Source organism: Aspergillus chevalieri, chromosome 2 (assembly GCF_016861735.1).
Source record: "Aspergillus chevalieri M1 DNA, chromosome 2, nearly complete sequence".
Lineage (NCBI taxonomy): Eukaryota > Fungi > Ascomycota > Eurotiomycetes > Eurotiales > Aspergillaceae > Aspergillus > Aspergillus chevalieri.
In genome coordinates this window covers 1,155,835-1,169,841 of record NC_057363.1, presented here as the reverse complement: position 1 = coordinate 1,169,841, position 14,007 = coordinate 1,155,835, and the positions used below count along the sequence as shown (strand labels likewise).

At 49.9% G+C, this 14,007-nt stretch overlaps 5 protein-coding genes across 5 annotated transcripts; 2 read left to right on the top strand and 3 right to left on the bottom strand.

Annotated features, from left to right (window-relative positions):
* Positions 1-399: 399 nt before the first annotated feature.
* ACHE_20398S (uncharacterized protein) lies at positions 400-3,851 on the bottom strand (the record flags this gene model as incomplete). Its single annotated transcript, XM_043284696.1, has 2 exons — positions 400-3,630; positions 3,834-3,851. 2 exons carry the CDS (start codon positions 3,849-3,851, stop codon positions 400-402), a joined length of 3,249 nt encoding a protein of 1,082 aa, XP_043133462.1.
* A 2,074-nt stretch (positions 3,852-5,925) lies between these two features.
* Positions 5,926-6,390, top strand: ACHE_20397A (uncharacterized protein; the record flags this gene model as incomplete). The annotated part of the gene is made up of 1 exon (XM_043284695.1): positions 5,926-6,390. The coding sequence occupies one exon, from the start codon at positions 5,926-5,928 to the stop codon at positions 6,388-6,390; it is 465 nt and encodes a 154-aa protein (XP_043133461.1).
* Positions 6,391-7,762: 1,372 nt separating this feature from the next.
* On the top strand, positions 7,763-10,347 carry ACHE_20396A (putative AAA family ATPase GCN20; the record flags this gene model as incomplete). Its single annotated transcript, XM_043284694.1, has 7 exons — positions 7,763-7,825; positions 7,877-8,599; positions 8,660-8,740; positions 8,791-9,094; positions 9,150-9,410; positions 9,469-9,937; positions 9,996-10,347. The coding sequence occupies 7 exons, from the start codon at positions 7,763-7,765 to the stop codon at positions 10,345-10,347; spliced, it is 2,253 nt and encodes a 750-aa protein (XP_043133460.1).
* Positions 10,348-12,120: 1,773 nt separating this feature from the next.
* On the bottom strand, positions 12,121-12,375 carry ACHE_20395S (uncharacterized protein; the record flags this gene model as incomplete). The annotated part of the gene is made up of 1 exon (XM_043284693.1): positions 12,121-12,375. One exon carries the CDS (start codon positions 12,373-12,375, stop codon positions 12,121-12,123), a length of 255 nt encoding a protein of 84 aa, XP_043133459.1.
* A 517-nt stretch (positions 12,376-12,892) lies between these two features.
* Positions 12,893-13,950, bottom strand: ACHE_20394S (sterol desaturase family protein; the record flags this gene model as incomplete). The annotated part of the gene is made up of 3 exons (XM_043284692.1): positions 12,893-13,223; positions 13,290-13,356; positions 13,413-13,950. The coding sequence occupies 3 exons, from the start codon at positions 13,948-13,950 to the stop codon at positions 12,893-12,895; spliced, it is 936 nt and encodes a 311-aa protein (XP_043133458.1).
* Positions 13,951-14,007: the final 57 nt, after the last annotated feature.

The following is a 14,007-nucleotide window of genomic DNA, read 5'->3' as shown; positions in this document are numbered from 1 at the left end:
TGAAGAATAAGAATTATGCAAGAAACAGAAGCAGAAAGTCTAGCACATCACTGATGCTCGTACAAGAAGCACACCCCCCCCAAAGCAGAAAAAAGTACACATTACAAGAAAGCCTCGAATCCCCTTCAAGGGGAAGGAGGATGACGCAGTGGAGCAAACGATGCAGAAGTCAACTTGCCAGTAGTTAACGCGAGGAAATAAAAAGACTCTTTTTTATCGGATGCAAAGGAAGGAGGAATAGAGGAATGATGGAAGTAAATGATGCGAAAGTTCGCTGAGGAATCCAACGGAATCGGTTCGGAGGTTCGGATGTAGAGGATGCAGAATTAGAGGATAAGGAATTTCGCGAATGATAGGGGTATCAGAATGGATGTATCAAAAAATGGATGGACGGACGACTCAAAGTCCGCAAAAGGCATGATCCTCATCATTAGATGATCGCTCAAAGATCCGACTGAACGGTGGGTCTGCGGGAACCATGCCCTTCTCTGGCGTCGTCCTAACTCCCTCAGCCTTGCGAATCACCTCTTTCAAAGAGCGGGTGACCACACCGGCACGGATGACAAGGTCGCGAAGAGACTGGGTGTCAAAGGGAAGCTTTTTGGGGCGTGGAGTATCGGCGTCATTGTATGCGGAGGCGCGTTGCTGATAGATCAGATCGAGCACGGACTTTGCCTTTGCAGAAGATGATTCCTCGCATGTCCGATCGCGAGACGCGTTATTATTATCATTATGGTTCTTGTGGTTGTTATTGTTATTAATATTACTGGAGATGGACACACCCGAGATCGAGGCTGGCCATGACTCGCCACTCACGCGTCTCAGAAAGGTAGATTCTTCTTCCGAGTCGCCGAAACTGAAAGTGAGTGATGACGGCGATCGCGGAGGAGACGGAGTGTTGTCGTCCTCATCGACAGTGGCCAGGTTCACGATACCATCCGCCTCTTTCCAAAGTTCACTTGACGGCCCATGAACGAGATCTAGAGCACTAGCTTGGTGTCGAAGGCGTTTGAGCTCCTCAACCAACAAAGTCAATTCTTGAACGTGACCGAATTGTCCATGGAGGCTGGCTTGTCGGTCCATGATGGCTTTGGGAACGGCCATTCCGTGGCGTGTCGTATTCTGACGTGGTTCCGCAATTTTCTCACCGAAGAAATCGTCTTCCTCATCGTCATCGTCAAATTCAAAATCATCGTCCCAGTCTTCGCTGACACCTTTGCTGCCCAGGCCCCATGTCCCGAATTTGCCAGAGTTTTGACGTGATTCACTGGAAATCGACGGGTCTCGTGATACCGGAACACTTTGGCTTCGAAGATGGAGAGTGGTCGGTGCCTTTCGCCCAGGAGCACGGCTCCCTCGACATTCAAGCGCCTGTTTTCCATGGACCGTCCGAGGGCGGGATTCGGATCCAGACATCTCGCGGTCACTTCTGGGCTTTTCAGACCAATCGAAGATGTTTATTTTGGGTGCGGATTCGAGAGTCTCTTTGCTCGAATTACGGAATTCGTACGGGTTAGATGACACCCGTGCACCATTGTGATCTTCGAAGACGTCAAGGGCATCGAGTCCTGGCAAGTCATACTCGTGTCTGGGCCACCGCGAGACCCTCTGTTTCGGCGGGAAAAGTGGTCCGCTCATTTCGCCAGGGAGTGCGGCCAGCATGCTACGGTCGTCATCATCATCATCATCATCATCGCTCAAGTCAGACAGGAGAGAGAGTCTGCTGCTCTCGCCGCCACGGGTATCTGTTCTCTCTTGGGAGACAAACGACAGCGAACTGGGAACAGGCGCCTTGTCGATGCCGGGGGCAAATGGATCCGTGACGGTCGACCGTGGAACAAAGGTACCCCGAGGAATGAGATCTTCCAGTTTCGCGAGTCCGGGCGACCCCGCTGTTGGCGCATTGTCGAAAATAGTATCAACCCGAGGACGACGGGATGCCGTCTTGCTGCTTGTGGTTATCTGAGTCCGTATCGAATCGAACGCTGCATCACTAAGAAAGTCAGTTTCATCTTCATCACCCGACGTGAACACACGAGTGTCATCGGAGCCGAAAATGGTTGAAGCTGGATCGGAAGCTGCGACCGAATGTCGCCTCGGACGTTGGCGCGCTGTAGTAACAATGCTATTCGAATCGAACTGACGAGGAGAGCTGCCACTTCTCAAGGCAGACCGAGCCACCGAATCTGACGTTGAAGGGCGACGTGCTCTGCCCTGAAGAGACCCCATTGTAGACTGAAAGTCTCGAGGCACAGGCGACGAGGGGAGGAAGTTTTGACGCCCCTCGATTCCCGCCGGGGCAGGGTCCGTAATGTTCCGCGGACCATTGGGCAGGAACGACGCTGAAACCTCTCTTTCCGATTTTGGCAATTGGGGCAGGGGTGTTGAAAGTGCCCTCTTTTTGCGGTACGTTAGGGAACCACCGCGAGCACGTTGTTCAGCGTCTATTGGGGCTGCATTCTGGGCATCTCTCTTGGTACTCGCATCGTCAAAGGAGACTGAGGGCCGATCTGCCTTCTCTTCTGGTACATACGCTGTCTCTGGCCGCTCTGCAGAAGTGCCGCTGACAGACTGGAAAGGATTCCGGAATTGGACCGGCGCTGAGGCGGGCGTCGCAGGGGTCGCCGGGGTTATAGGACTCGCGGGAATCTCCTCGCTCGGACTTCGTCTGTTCCTTATTGACGTCGCCCGGACGAGTACAGGAGCTGCAACTGTACCAGGGGCAATAATTCGACGGAGCCTATGATCCCTGGGTGTTGGAGCTGTCGAAAGTTTACAAACCAGTCGTTCCGGCAATCTGTCGACAGTATCGACAGTAGAAGCCAGGTAAGGCCGCACAGTAGCCTCGTTGTTCACCAGTTCCGGGGCCTTGTTGGCTGTAGGTGACTGCACTGGTGGTGCATTTGTAAACGAACCCGGCTCGAAGTTTAAGCTGTGTGTTGGCTTGTGTCGAGATTTCTCAAATCGCTGGTAACTTGTGGCAGGCCTGCGGAAGGTTGGTGAGGCAAGTGACGAACGGCCCGATGACGAATGTGCATTATGGGACAGCTCCAACGCAGGTCGTTTCACCAATTTGTTGGGCGCTCTGCGCTGACTTTGGCTTCGGGAAAGCGCCGGACTGGCAGACCTATTGAAGGAGGGGGAAAGAGGACTGGGACTGGTGACGCGGCTATCAATCTGACTTGGGACGATTGAGAGGCGCTTGAGCCAGGAGGAAGACCGACGAACATGGGCAGTCTGCGGTTCCTTTTTCGCGACGGGCGCAGTGGGGCTGCTGAGAGTCTGGCTACGACAATGTTGTCTCACACCTGCAAACAAGGGCAGTTTTCTTCGCGGTGTAGGATTCTCTTCCGTTGATTGTAGGCCATTGAGCGCGGCAGATTTCTCCGCGTCGCGCGGTCCTGGGCGTGCGGGCGATTCCGCGGGTGTTGTTCCAGATAGTGTTGAAGCTTCCAGATAGACATCGGAAACGGGTGAATCGATAGCGTTTGTCTTTGCGACAGGCGGATCGGTTAAAGAAAGTGTCTTTCTTCGGAATCTTCCAAACTTGGTGGAGGGGGAGGATGTTTGATCTACGCGACCGATAGCGAGGCCCGTCGCAGCAACACCAATTGTGCTGAGAGCACAGAGCTGGATTAGACGGAAAGCAGTTGGTCAGCCGGAAACTTGCATTGCATGCATGAGAAACATTCGCATAGGTCGAAAAGTAAGCAAGCGAGACCGCGAACCATGGTAAACACGGCGAGGACCCATTCAATGAACCACGCGCAGAAGAACCATGGACCCGAAGACGGAGAAGCAGACGACGACAACAGAAAGGAGCATATACATACAGTAGAAACATGTTCCATCCTCACGAGGGTGCTGAGAGCAGTGTCAGAGCACCAAGCTCAGCTTCGCAGCTTCCAGGCAGTAACCAAGCAAATGCCATCACCTGGACATCCTTCCCTTGGTTCTTTTTGCTCGAATAATATATAGGGACGTTCGGTTTCTTCTTTTTCGGGACGAAGAAAGATGAAACAAATCGACGTGCCTGGGAAGCGCCCAGGGAGAGATTGTGTGGCCCTCGGAGGTTGTTTTCTTTTTGGGTTGGGGAGGAATGTGATGGCGGCGGGGAGCGCAGAGGATAAGATCGGGGAATAACAATAATAATAGTGACACAGCTGACACCACGAGAGAGGAAATAAAGATAGGTAACGCTAGAAGAGAAGAAGAATGCTAAGAAGTGGTGTTAATAATCACCAACACACCTGGACCCTGCTGTGCGTCCTGGAGTAGGACCAGACTGGATGACAGCAAGTGACAGTGACAGCAGCAGCGACGGAGCAGAAGAAGAAACGATGATGAAGATCGAGAAGGCAAAATTATAAAGAAAGAATAAAGAAGAAGAGCGAGATCGATCGTCAACACATTCCAGTATTAGCAATGGTAGCCTTAGTAGGACTGGCAGTAGCCGTAAGTAAAGAAAGAGTAGCCGGGGATTGGTTGTGGAACCGCCTGTGAGGAGGAGGGATGCCGCAAGGAATTCTCGTTGGACGAGGAGTAGAAATTATTAGGATAATTCCTTATTACTATGGCAGGTAATATATATATGCCTTGTTTGTTTATTGTATTCCTTTCGAAGATCAAGTACTCTGTAGTGGAGCGACGGAGAGTCAGCCACAGAAACTATATTCAAGCGGTATGACTTGCTCTACGACGCTTCTCACGGCCAGTGCTGCCATATCCCGGACAACGGGTGCTTGCTTTCTCTTTACTTCTTTTTTTTTTTTTTCCCTTGGTAACTTGATATTGAGGCTACTCCTCTTCAGCCACCGCTCGTTAGCCGTGATTCACCATAATAATTGCCATTGAATTACATCCTCGTGGGAAGAAAGCGTTGGTAAGGTCTCAGCTCGGACACCACCACCCGCAACATACACACGATCCATATCACAGGATATTATGATCATTATTTATCAGTTCCTCCTGGTGGGTGTCCATTACAAAAAGCACTTATGAAATGGCAATGCACAGAGGGACAGGGCACGACCGTGTAGGAACAGTTCGTCCCAGGAAAAGACGATCATCAGTCTCACTGATTCAAAGCAGACTAACCAGACTACGAAGTACGTACGAGATACGGGGACACTCCTATGACGCCTTTCAGCAAGACGAGATACGGTACGGATGGGACTCTACTCCACTTCAAAAGATATAGGCCGGCGGCAGCAGCAGCAGCGTTTTTTTGCCTTTCTCCAAGCTCTAAGCTCCAAAGTCGGCTCGCTCCCACTACCAATTATGGTAGTTTTCTGTGCCGATAGATCGGGAAAGGTCTGGGCGATCTATTAGAGCAACATCAAAGAGTAGTAATCCAGGCAAGAACCGGACGGAGCAGCATGAGCGGAAGAAAGGACACACAACGAGCACAAAAAAAGAAAAAAAAAAACATAGCGCCTACTCACGAGATAGTAGCTCCAGACCCAGTTTTCGCCTGAGGTCGGCCCTCAAGAAGCTGACGACGGGTCACCAGGAGCTGCAAAATGCGTGATTACGGACAACTCCGGAGTCTATCACAATCTGACCGGCCTCGATCGAGAACCGAAGTTTTTTGGAAACGAAATCGATTCGCTCTAGATGCGAGCGAACTATCCACCTCTGGCGTGTCAAGTTGTCAAGTTGTCGCAACCATCCCATTATCATGTGTAATGTGTAGCTCAAACAGGGAGCTTATTTGCTTCAAAACAAAGGGATGATCTCTCTGATAGATCCAATTCGGCTCCGCGGAACCTGGTCTGCCGATTTCTCGAAGGGCAATATTTCCGAACCCTCACGCCCACCCACTAGTACCGGAGCTCAGGACTCACTCCTTGTGTCGGTCTGGAAAACGATAGAGGAGGGAGGAGGGAGATTGAGAAACAGGTGAAATGTGAGATTATCGATCCAATGATTGATCCCTTGGTTCGCGTCGTGAATCTTCCCGGCCGGTCCAATTTCGGGAAAATTCTGGTACAGAGGAGCCAAACAACCTTGATCAGCCGGTTCCAGGGAACGCACACGATAATCAACCATTCCTCTTTTCATTATGTACAAGTATTGCGAGAGAAAGGAAATGTTGTCATTGTTGGACCGAGACAGTGGGTCATTTTGATTTCTCTTGCAAGAATCCACAACAACGCGGAGGACACGATGGACGGCTCTCGCCTACGCCATGCAATGCACATGTATGATGTACGCCCGAATAACACACACACAACGCGCGCGCGTGTGCGTGTATCCGTCGTATCGATAAAGTTGCAGAGAGATGCGAAAATGATTGTCCGCGTCTCAGTCCGCTTGTCTAAGGTTCCGCGAAATAAGGGTCCCCTTACAAGTGGTTGTATAGAATACTCGATTATCCCTACATCTTAATCCTCTCTCACTCAGCCAGCCCTTGCCTGCATTCATGGCTCCGCCCGTTTAATTCCCTTATGCAGGGGACGGTCACCTAAGTCTCGCCTGTTCAATTCACCAGAGATGAAAACGAAGCACTGGGCCGGACTGGACACTGAACTCACTGGGCGCTCCTGCGTGATGGTTTTCTGCAACGACATCCTCTTTTACCCCTGCAGATTTGTGCTAACAGACAAATTGCTCCGACAACAACTGGTGCCCTACAGCTAATCCCCGTCAAACTGCTGTCTCTACTCTTTGGCAAACGTGACCCAATCATCACGGAGTAAGCGCCCTGCAATCACCAACATGGCAAATTCAGGCAGCGATCTTCTATAGTTGTACATTGTAAGTGCTATCTTTTGCTGCCATCGTCGCACCATGAAAGGAAAAGCCCCTGTCGATAAATACCTCCTCCCATCGAAGATCATTGAACAACTCAGCGGTGAGTTGATTAGAAACAAAAGGAAGGAAGACGATGTGCGCTACCCCCGGAGAGCCTTACCTGTCCGGGTATGTGTTCTGTGCCTCATCCTATTTGACCCTGAGACATCAAAAGGAGCCGGGCTAGCGGAGTAGTTTAGTCCCGGCATCGACACGATGGCAGCGACCAGCGTTGGTGAAATGTGAGACGTCTGTTTTTGTCCAAGGAGCATCTCCATATTACAAGTACGCTAGGCTGAACTATCACTTGGCTGAATTCGTGGATTGACATTGTTCGTCAATCTCCAACCCCCCCAATCAATCGGAGTACGAGGAAATAAGTCATGGAATGGTTGGCTCTCATTTCCCAATGTCTTCGTGCACGGGAACGGGCCGTATATCGTCGAGAGAGTGATTGGCTTTGGCAGCGGAGTACGCCGACATGTCAAAATGAAACAATCATAACGAGTATGCCTCTTTTTTGCAGTGGCCATTCATTATTTTGCTGGCCTTGGATGGTCCTTGATCTGTTAGGCGGTGGAATCCAGCAGAATAATGGACATTCGACTTCACTTCTGCTGAGCAAAGCAACAAAATCGAATTTCTAGTCCAATTCAGCAATAATAGTTGATTAGGTAGTAAAATGAATATGATTACTCTCTGAAATTTCTTGCTGCGTAATTAGTTCTGTCCTTGTAGACAACGTGAATGCTTAGACATCCCGACTCCACAAATCGCCACTACGGTTTCGCGGGCAAAAAGTTCTTTCGGATCACCACCAGGTAAAAAAATAGAGGCAACTCTGCCCCACGAATCGGTTGGATTAACAAGGCCGAGAATTTCTTAAAATCGACGAAAGAAATAAGTAATCAGTGTGGCTCTGAATACCATTTGAAGCAGAAGTTTTCTGGGGAAAATCTTAGTTAAAATGGAGGCGGAACTCCAGACACAGATCCCCGGTCTGGATCGTGTAATCTCAGAGTACTCTGTGGTAAGTGTAAGATTTCTAATATGAATGTTTCCCCACTAACAAAGTATACAGGGTTACTTGACTCATGCGTCGAACGCATATGTTGAAGATGCCAACGCCCCATCGCCACTGGCAGAGGCAGCCGACTCGGTCACAGAGCTGCTCGTCTCTGCCTCTGGAGACTTCTCAGACCAGAATGCAGAGGCTATCCGCAACCTCGTGGAGAAGTTCATCACTGGCCTGAGCGCACGCGATGGCGTTGACCCGGAGAGGCGGCAGATGCCTTTCACGGCCAAGAAGCTCGACCAGGCCATCAACGTCGGATCTCAGAGGAACATGTCTTCTACCCTGGGTCTCACAGGCGGCAACGTCGACTTGGAGTCTGTTGGCAGAAAGGTCGAATCTCGCGTGGACCGCAAGAAGCTCGAGAAGGCCGAGCGAAAGATTCGTGCCAAGCAGGAGAAGAAGCAGATGAAGACGGTGCAGTACGAGTCGTCTCGTCTGCTCACGCAGCCCGACGAGGCCATGTCGTACGAAGAGTTCTTCATGGCTGTCAACCCGCTCCAGCTCGGCGCCGACAACCAGTCCAAGAGCAAGGATATCAGGGTCGATGGTATAGATGTCGCGGTTGGCGGCCATCGCATTTTGACCGATGCTTCTCTTACTCTAGCGTATGGTCATCGATATGGTCTTGTTGGTCAGAACGGTATCGGTAAGAGTACTCTCTTGCGTGGCCTGAGTCGCAGAGAAGTTGCCGTCCCGCACCACATTTCTATTCTTCACGTCGAACAAGAGGTACGTTATTATTCACCATTAGTGCAAAGGGAAGAATGGTATGCTGACAATGTTGTATAGATTACTGGTGATGATACCCCTGCCCTTCAAGCAGTTTTGGACGCCGATGTCTGGCGGAAACATCTTCTCCAGGAGCAAGAGGTTAGTTTTCCATTGTTTTTTATTGTCATGGCTTTATTGACCATGAACAGAAAATCTCAAAAGAGTTAGCGGCTATTGAAGCAGAACGGTCGTCGATGGCAGACACATCTCAGGACGCTGCAAAGCTCGATCACGAAAGAGAAGGTCTCGATATCACCCTGACTGATATCCACAACAAACTCTCAGAAATGGAATCCGACAAGGCAGAGTCTCGCGCAGCCAGTATCCTGGCAGGTCTTGGTTTTTCGCCTGAGCGACAGCAGTACGCTACCAAGACTTTCTCTGGTGGTTGGCGTATGAGATTGGCTCTGGCACGAGCTCTGTTCTGTGAGCCTGATCTGCTCTTGCTGGACGGTATGTTTGTGCCCGTCAACGATTCATATGGGGATTTTAAGCTAATTTGGCCCAGAACCATCCAACATGTTGGATGTTCCGTCCATTACTTTCTTGTCAAACTACCTTCAAGGATATCCTAGCACCGTTCTTGTGGTCTCTCACGACAGAGCATTCCTGAACGAAGTTGCAACGGATATTGTGCATCAACACTCGGAGAGATTAGATTACTACAAGGGCGCCAACTTCGAATCTTTCTACGCAACCAAGGAGGAGCGCAGAAAGAACGCGAAGCGCGAGTACGAGAGGCAGATGGCCGAAAGAGCCCACTTGCAAGGTTTGCCAGTCGCTACATGAAAGACTCTCTTATTCCATGCGCTGACTCGTTTTTCTAGCTTTCATCGACAAGTTCCGTTACAATGCTGCCAAGTCCTCTGAAGCGCAGTCCAGAATCAAGAAACTCGAAAAGATGCCTATCTTGGAAGCCCCAGAGGCCGAGTACAGTGTGCACTTTAAGTTCCCCGAAGTCGAGAAGCTCTCGCCACCTATTGTGCAAATGTCCGAAGTTGCGTTCGGGTACACGCCGGACAAGCCTCTCCTCAAGAACGTCGACCTCGACGTCCAGCTGGATTCCCGTATCGGTATCGTTGGACCGAACGGTGCTGGTAAAACTACGGTGCTGAAACTGCTGACTGGTCAACTTCAACCAACCAAGGGTCTCATCAGCCAGAACTCTAGGCTGCGGGTTGGCTTCTTCGCTCAGCACCACGTGGATGCCTTGGATCTCACCACCAGTGCAGTGAGTTTCATGGCGAAGACCTACCCAGGAAAGACGGATGAAGAATACAGAAGACACTTGGGAGCGTATGTTCTACCTTCCCCCATAGATGAAAGTTTTGGTTACTGACTGGAATCTGTTTAGTTTCGGTATCACTGGTATGACCGGTCTGCAGCGAATGGAGCTTCTGTCTGGAGGTCAGAAGTCTCGTGTTGCATTCGCATGCCTGTCTTTGACCAACCCTCACATTCTGATTCTGGACGAACCTTCCAACCACCTGGATATCGAAGGTATGGATGCGTTGTCACAGGCGCTGCAGAACTTCGAAGGAGGTGTCGTGATGGTTTCCCACGATGTGACCATGTTGCAGAACGTCTGCCGTAGTCTCTGGGTTTGCGACAAGGGTACAGTGCAGCAGTTCGATGGTAACGTCGAAGCGTACAAGAAGATGATCAGTGCGCAGGCCAACGAGGCTGGTGTGGCTATTGCCCATTAAGGGTGGCATTCTTAGTTATGATTTCATGTTATGGTAAAGTATTAGGAATAGAAGTTTATTATGCACAAATACAAATCTGAATTTTCTCGAATCAGCCTGGCCTTCCTCCTTGGGATGCTACTGCTTTAGTGAAGGCGCTCCTAGACCAATGCGCGCTACATCAAGGTTGTTTATTTCTCTGCGTCTCTTCTTTTCTGCCGGGCTTCCTCCATTTCCAGTTTGAATCCAAGATCAGGGAATTGATGGTTAACACACACACACACACACACACACACACACACACGAATGCATTCTGTGATGGACCAGCATACCATCATTAAGGTCGTGTCCTAGGGCTGATATATCCGCCTCAAGCTTTTCGCGGGTCATGTTAGATCTTGTAGATTTCAAGGTGTGGAGCCAAGTATAGTGCTAACTCCCCACAACTCATCATCCATAACCGGAACCGCATGTCTGATCCTTGCAGGCGCAGAAAGCCACACTCAAGCCCAACCTATCATAGTCCTTACCACCTCCGCCTCGGAATCGGCTACAAAGAATCAACCTTTATCTCAAGCGCACCCGAAACTGGCCGGTCCCCCAAACTGCAGAAAGGCATAGGAAGGCGCCTACACTATTAGAACAGGACGGACACCTGGGACTGGGGCAAAACTCACATATTTGGGTTCTCCGCCACAGTGCTTGACTGAAAAGGAAGGCTTCATTGCTGGAGAACGTCTTTTTCTCAACGAGTGCAATCCGTGCAAGAATTTAGAGCCTTCCGAGCAATCGTTGAAGAGGGCCAGAACTGAAGAATCGAGTTGGCGGTAAGATCCACATCTCCATTATGATCCCGAAATCATCGCTTTCTTTAGTCTAATCGGCATATTCTTCCGTTTGGACCCGCATGCCATTTACTACGGTAAAGCTTATCGATTTCGCTTTGATGTAAGGATATCAGCATGTCCAATTGGCTGGGAGGAGCAACTATTGATCAGCAAACTTTATGAGGAGTCCTTTCGCACGCAAAGTCCGAGGAGTTGAAGGAGTTATGGGAAAGACGGGAGGGGCAGGGAGCTTGTTCTGCCTTTTTATGACCTTGGTATGCCACCAACCAAGTGCAGCATATGAAGATTGGCCATATCTAGATACAGGAACCCACAAAGCTACAGTCTTAAAGATGGGGATCATGGTGGACTCATCTGCCAGGACAGCCTTTAAACTCAGAGACTAAGTTATTTAGAAAGGGTACCTGGGAGATGCACAGATTAGCACTATATTTCAGAAGTAAGTGTCAATCAGCCATTTCCTTTTTGATGGTCCTAATTAAATCAATGTCAGATTCAAGTTAGCAGGGAAATAGCCAATTCTAAGCACTTTTCCTTTGGTATCGTCATGATGAATATGGCAGTAGAAAAGTAATATAGGGCTTCTGACCGCGGAGCTCGGTCTCCGATTACGTTAACACAGCAGGGATTAACGTTAGTTAGTTAATTAACGTGAGGTTAACAAGGCTGACAGAAATCCAGTCACGAAGCTCCGTGGGGTCCAAAATTGCCAGTCCATATGGACTACTTCAACAGCTGTGCCGCTTCGCAATATATTGAGCAAGTGCAATCTGCCCTACTCAATCGTAATCATTCCACAATGTCTATTCCATCTTCAATTCAAGAAGATGCTGAGAAAGCCGCTTTCACTGGAAACGCGGCTCAACTCCAGCACTGCCTTGCCGGGGGTGCCCAATTAGATACCTTTGTCTATCTGCACGCACTGTAAAATGACGACATTGACACATTACAGGTAACCCTGGACAACGGCGGGGATGTGAATTATGATTTGGGGTCCAGCGGCACTCCGCTCATCAGTGCTCTCCGTCATCATCACGAGGCGCTGCTGGAATTCCTTGCCAAAGGAGTCAATCTTGACGACGGTCGATGGGGTCATATGCTTCCTCCTTTTGGTGTAGCAGTGCGGTTCAACAGAGACATCAAGTGGACAGAGCGCCTGTTGTAGGCAGGCGTAAAGCTGGATGAGAGTGGTGCCTTGCATGTGGCGGCTATCAGAGGGGTTCTGGCCAAGATGAAGCTCCTTCTTCAATATGGAGCCAATCCCAATTAGATTCCGAGGCGTACAATTTCTGCTTTCGTCAAGTACACCAAAAAGGGATCGCCGGTCCACTGGGCCACTGCTGGGGTTCAAACTGATGCAGTCCAGCTTCTGTTGAAATGCTATCCTGGCCTCTCTGTTCCTGATGAGGATGGGGTCAGTGGTCCAGGATTCAGGTTCGATTGCGGGCGGCTCAGTACAGCTCTGGCGGCATTCAAGATATTAGTAGCGTGGGGAATTATGCCTCGTGATGACGGTCTTCGATGAGCTAACATGGCTGCTGAGCCAGTAGAATCGTTTTACTCAATTCCAATTGTTAGCGATATCGAATCCATTAAAGCTGTGATCGCAATGAATAGCCTGCCTTGCGGCATCCAATCTTATTCTTCTTATTATTATTATACACGCAGATATATATATTTACCGGAGACATCATTTCCATCGAACAATCGAAAGCACCTTACTCCCCCTTTGGCTTTTTGATTAGGTTTCCCTGCTCGTCCACGAGCCCTTTCACCCGCATCACCTTGAGCGCATCATGGAGAGGATCCAGCGCTGGCTCCGGTGCCCTGTGCGAGCCGAAATAGTTGTCGGCCCAGGTGAAGTATTGCCCATAGTTGACGGTGAAGTACATATGGTGCAATGTGTGGTGCGCGGGACTGTTGATGAACTTCTCCGTCCAATGGCCCGTGATCATGTCACCGTCGTGAATCAGGATGGTCCAGATCTGGACAGCACCGAAGAGGGCCATGTAAAGATGTCTCTGCATTGGACAAATAAAGACGAAGACGCTTTCGAGTGTTAGAAATGATGGCAATTGAGGATAGATAATAATGACAATAGACTGGGATACTCACTGGTATGGCAGAGACTGCACATATCCATCAAGCGGGTGGAAAGCCAATGCAGCCCATGGCGTGGGAACTATTATGTTGTCAGAATTGGGAAGGTCGAGGTGGGAGGTTATGTGAAGGACTTACCGATCCATTTGTGATGCGGCTTGTGAATATATTTGTACACGCTGGGGTGATGTTCCAGGCGATGAATCCAGTAGATGCCAATATCATTGAAAGCCATGTACAGGATTGACGAGATCAACATCCAGGACCAGCCATAGTCGCTCACGTTGCGGTAAAGCAAGCTTTTGCCACGGACCTCAGCCAGGAAAAAAGGCAGGGTGAGAATGTTGATAAACGGAACGGCGGACAGCGATGATTTGATTTCTTGGCGGACTTGATTCTTCAAAAAGCGAGGATGGTACTCGAGCCGTCGGTCAAATACGAAGTAGTAGGATAGAGCGCTGAAAATGAGGTAGAGGGAAGTCGCGCCGATTTGAGTGAGGACGAGAATCGATATAATTTGACGATAAATGTTGTCGCGCGACCATAGAGACGTAGGCGCCTCGTCGCCAGCCGAGAGAATGGGATCTGAGGAGTTGCTGACGCCCGGATAAGGCAACGCCCAGGCATAGGCCTTATCCAGAATGAGAGGATCGAGAAGCTCGAGAGCTACATCCATCGCGTGTAGCGGATTGCGATTCAAGTGCGATAGCAGCAGAGAGAATTGTCAGAGCTA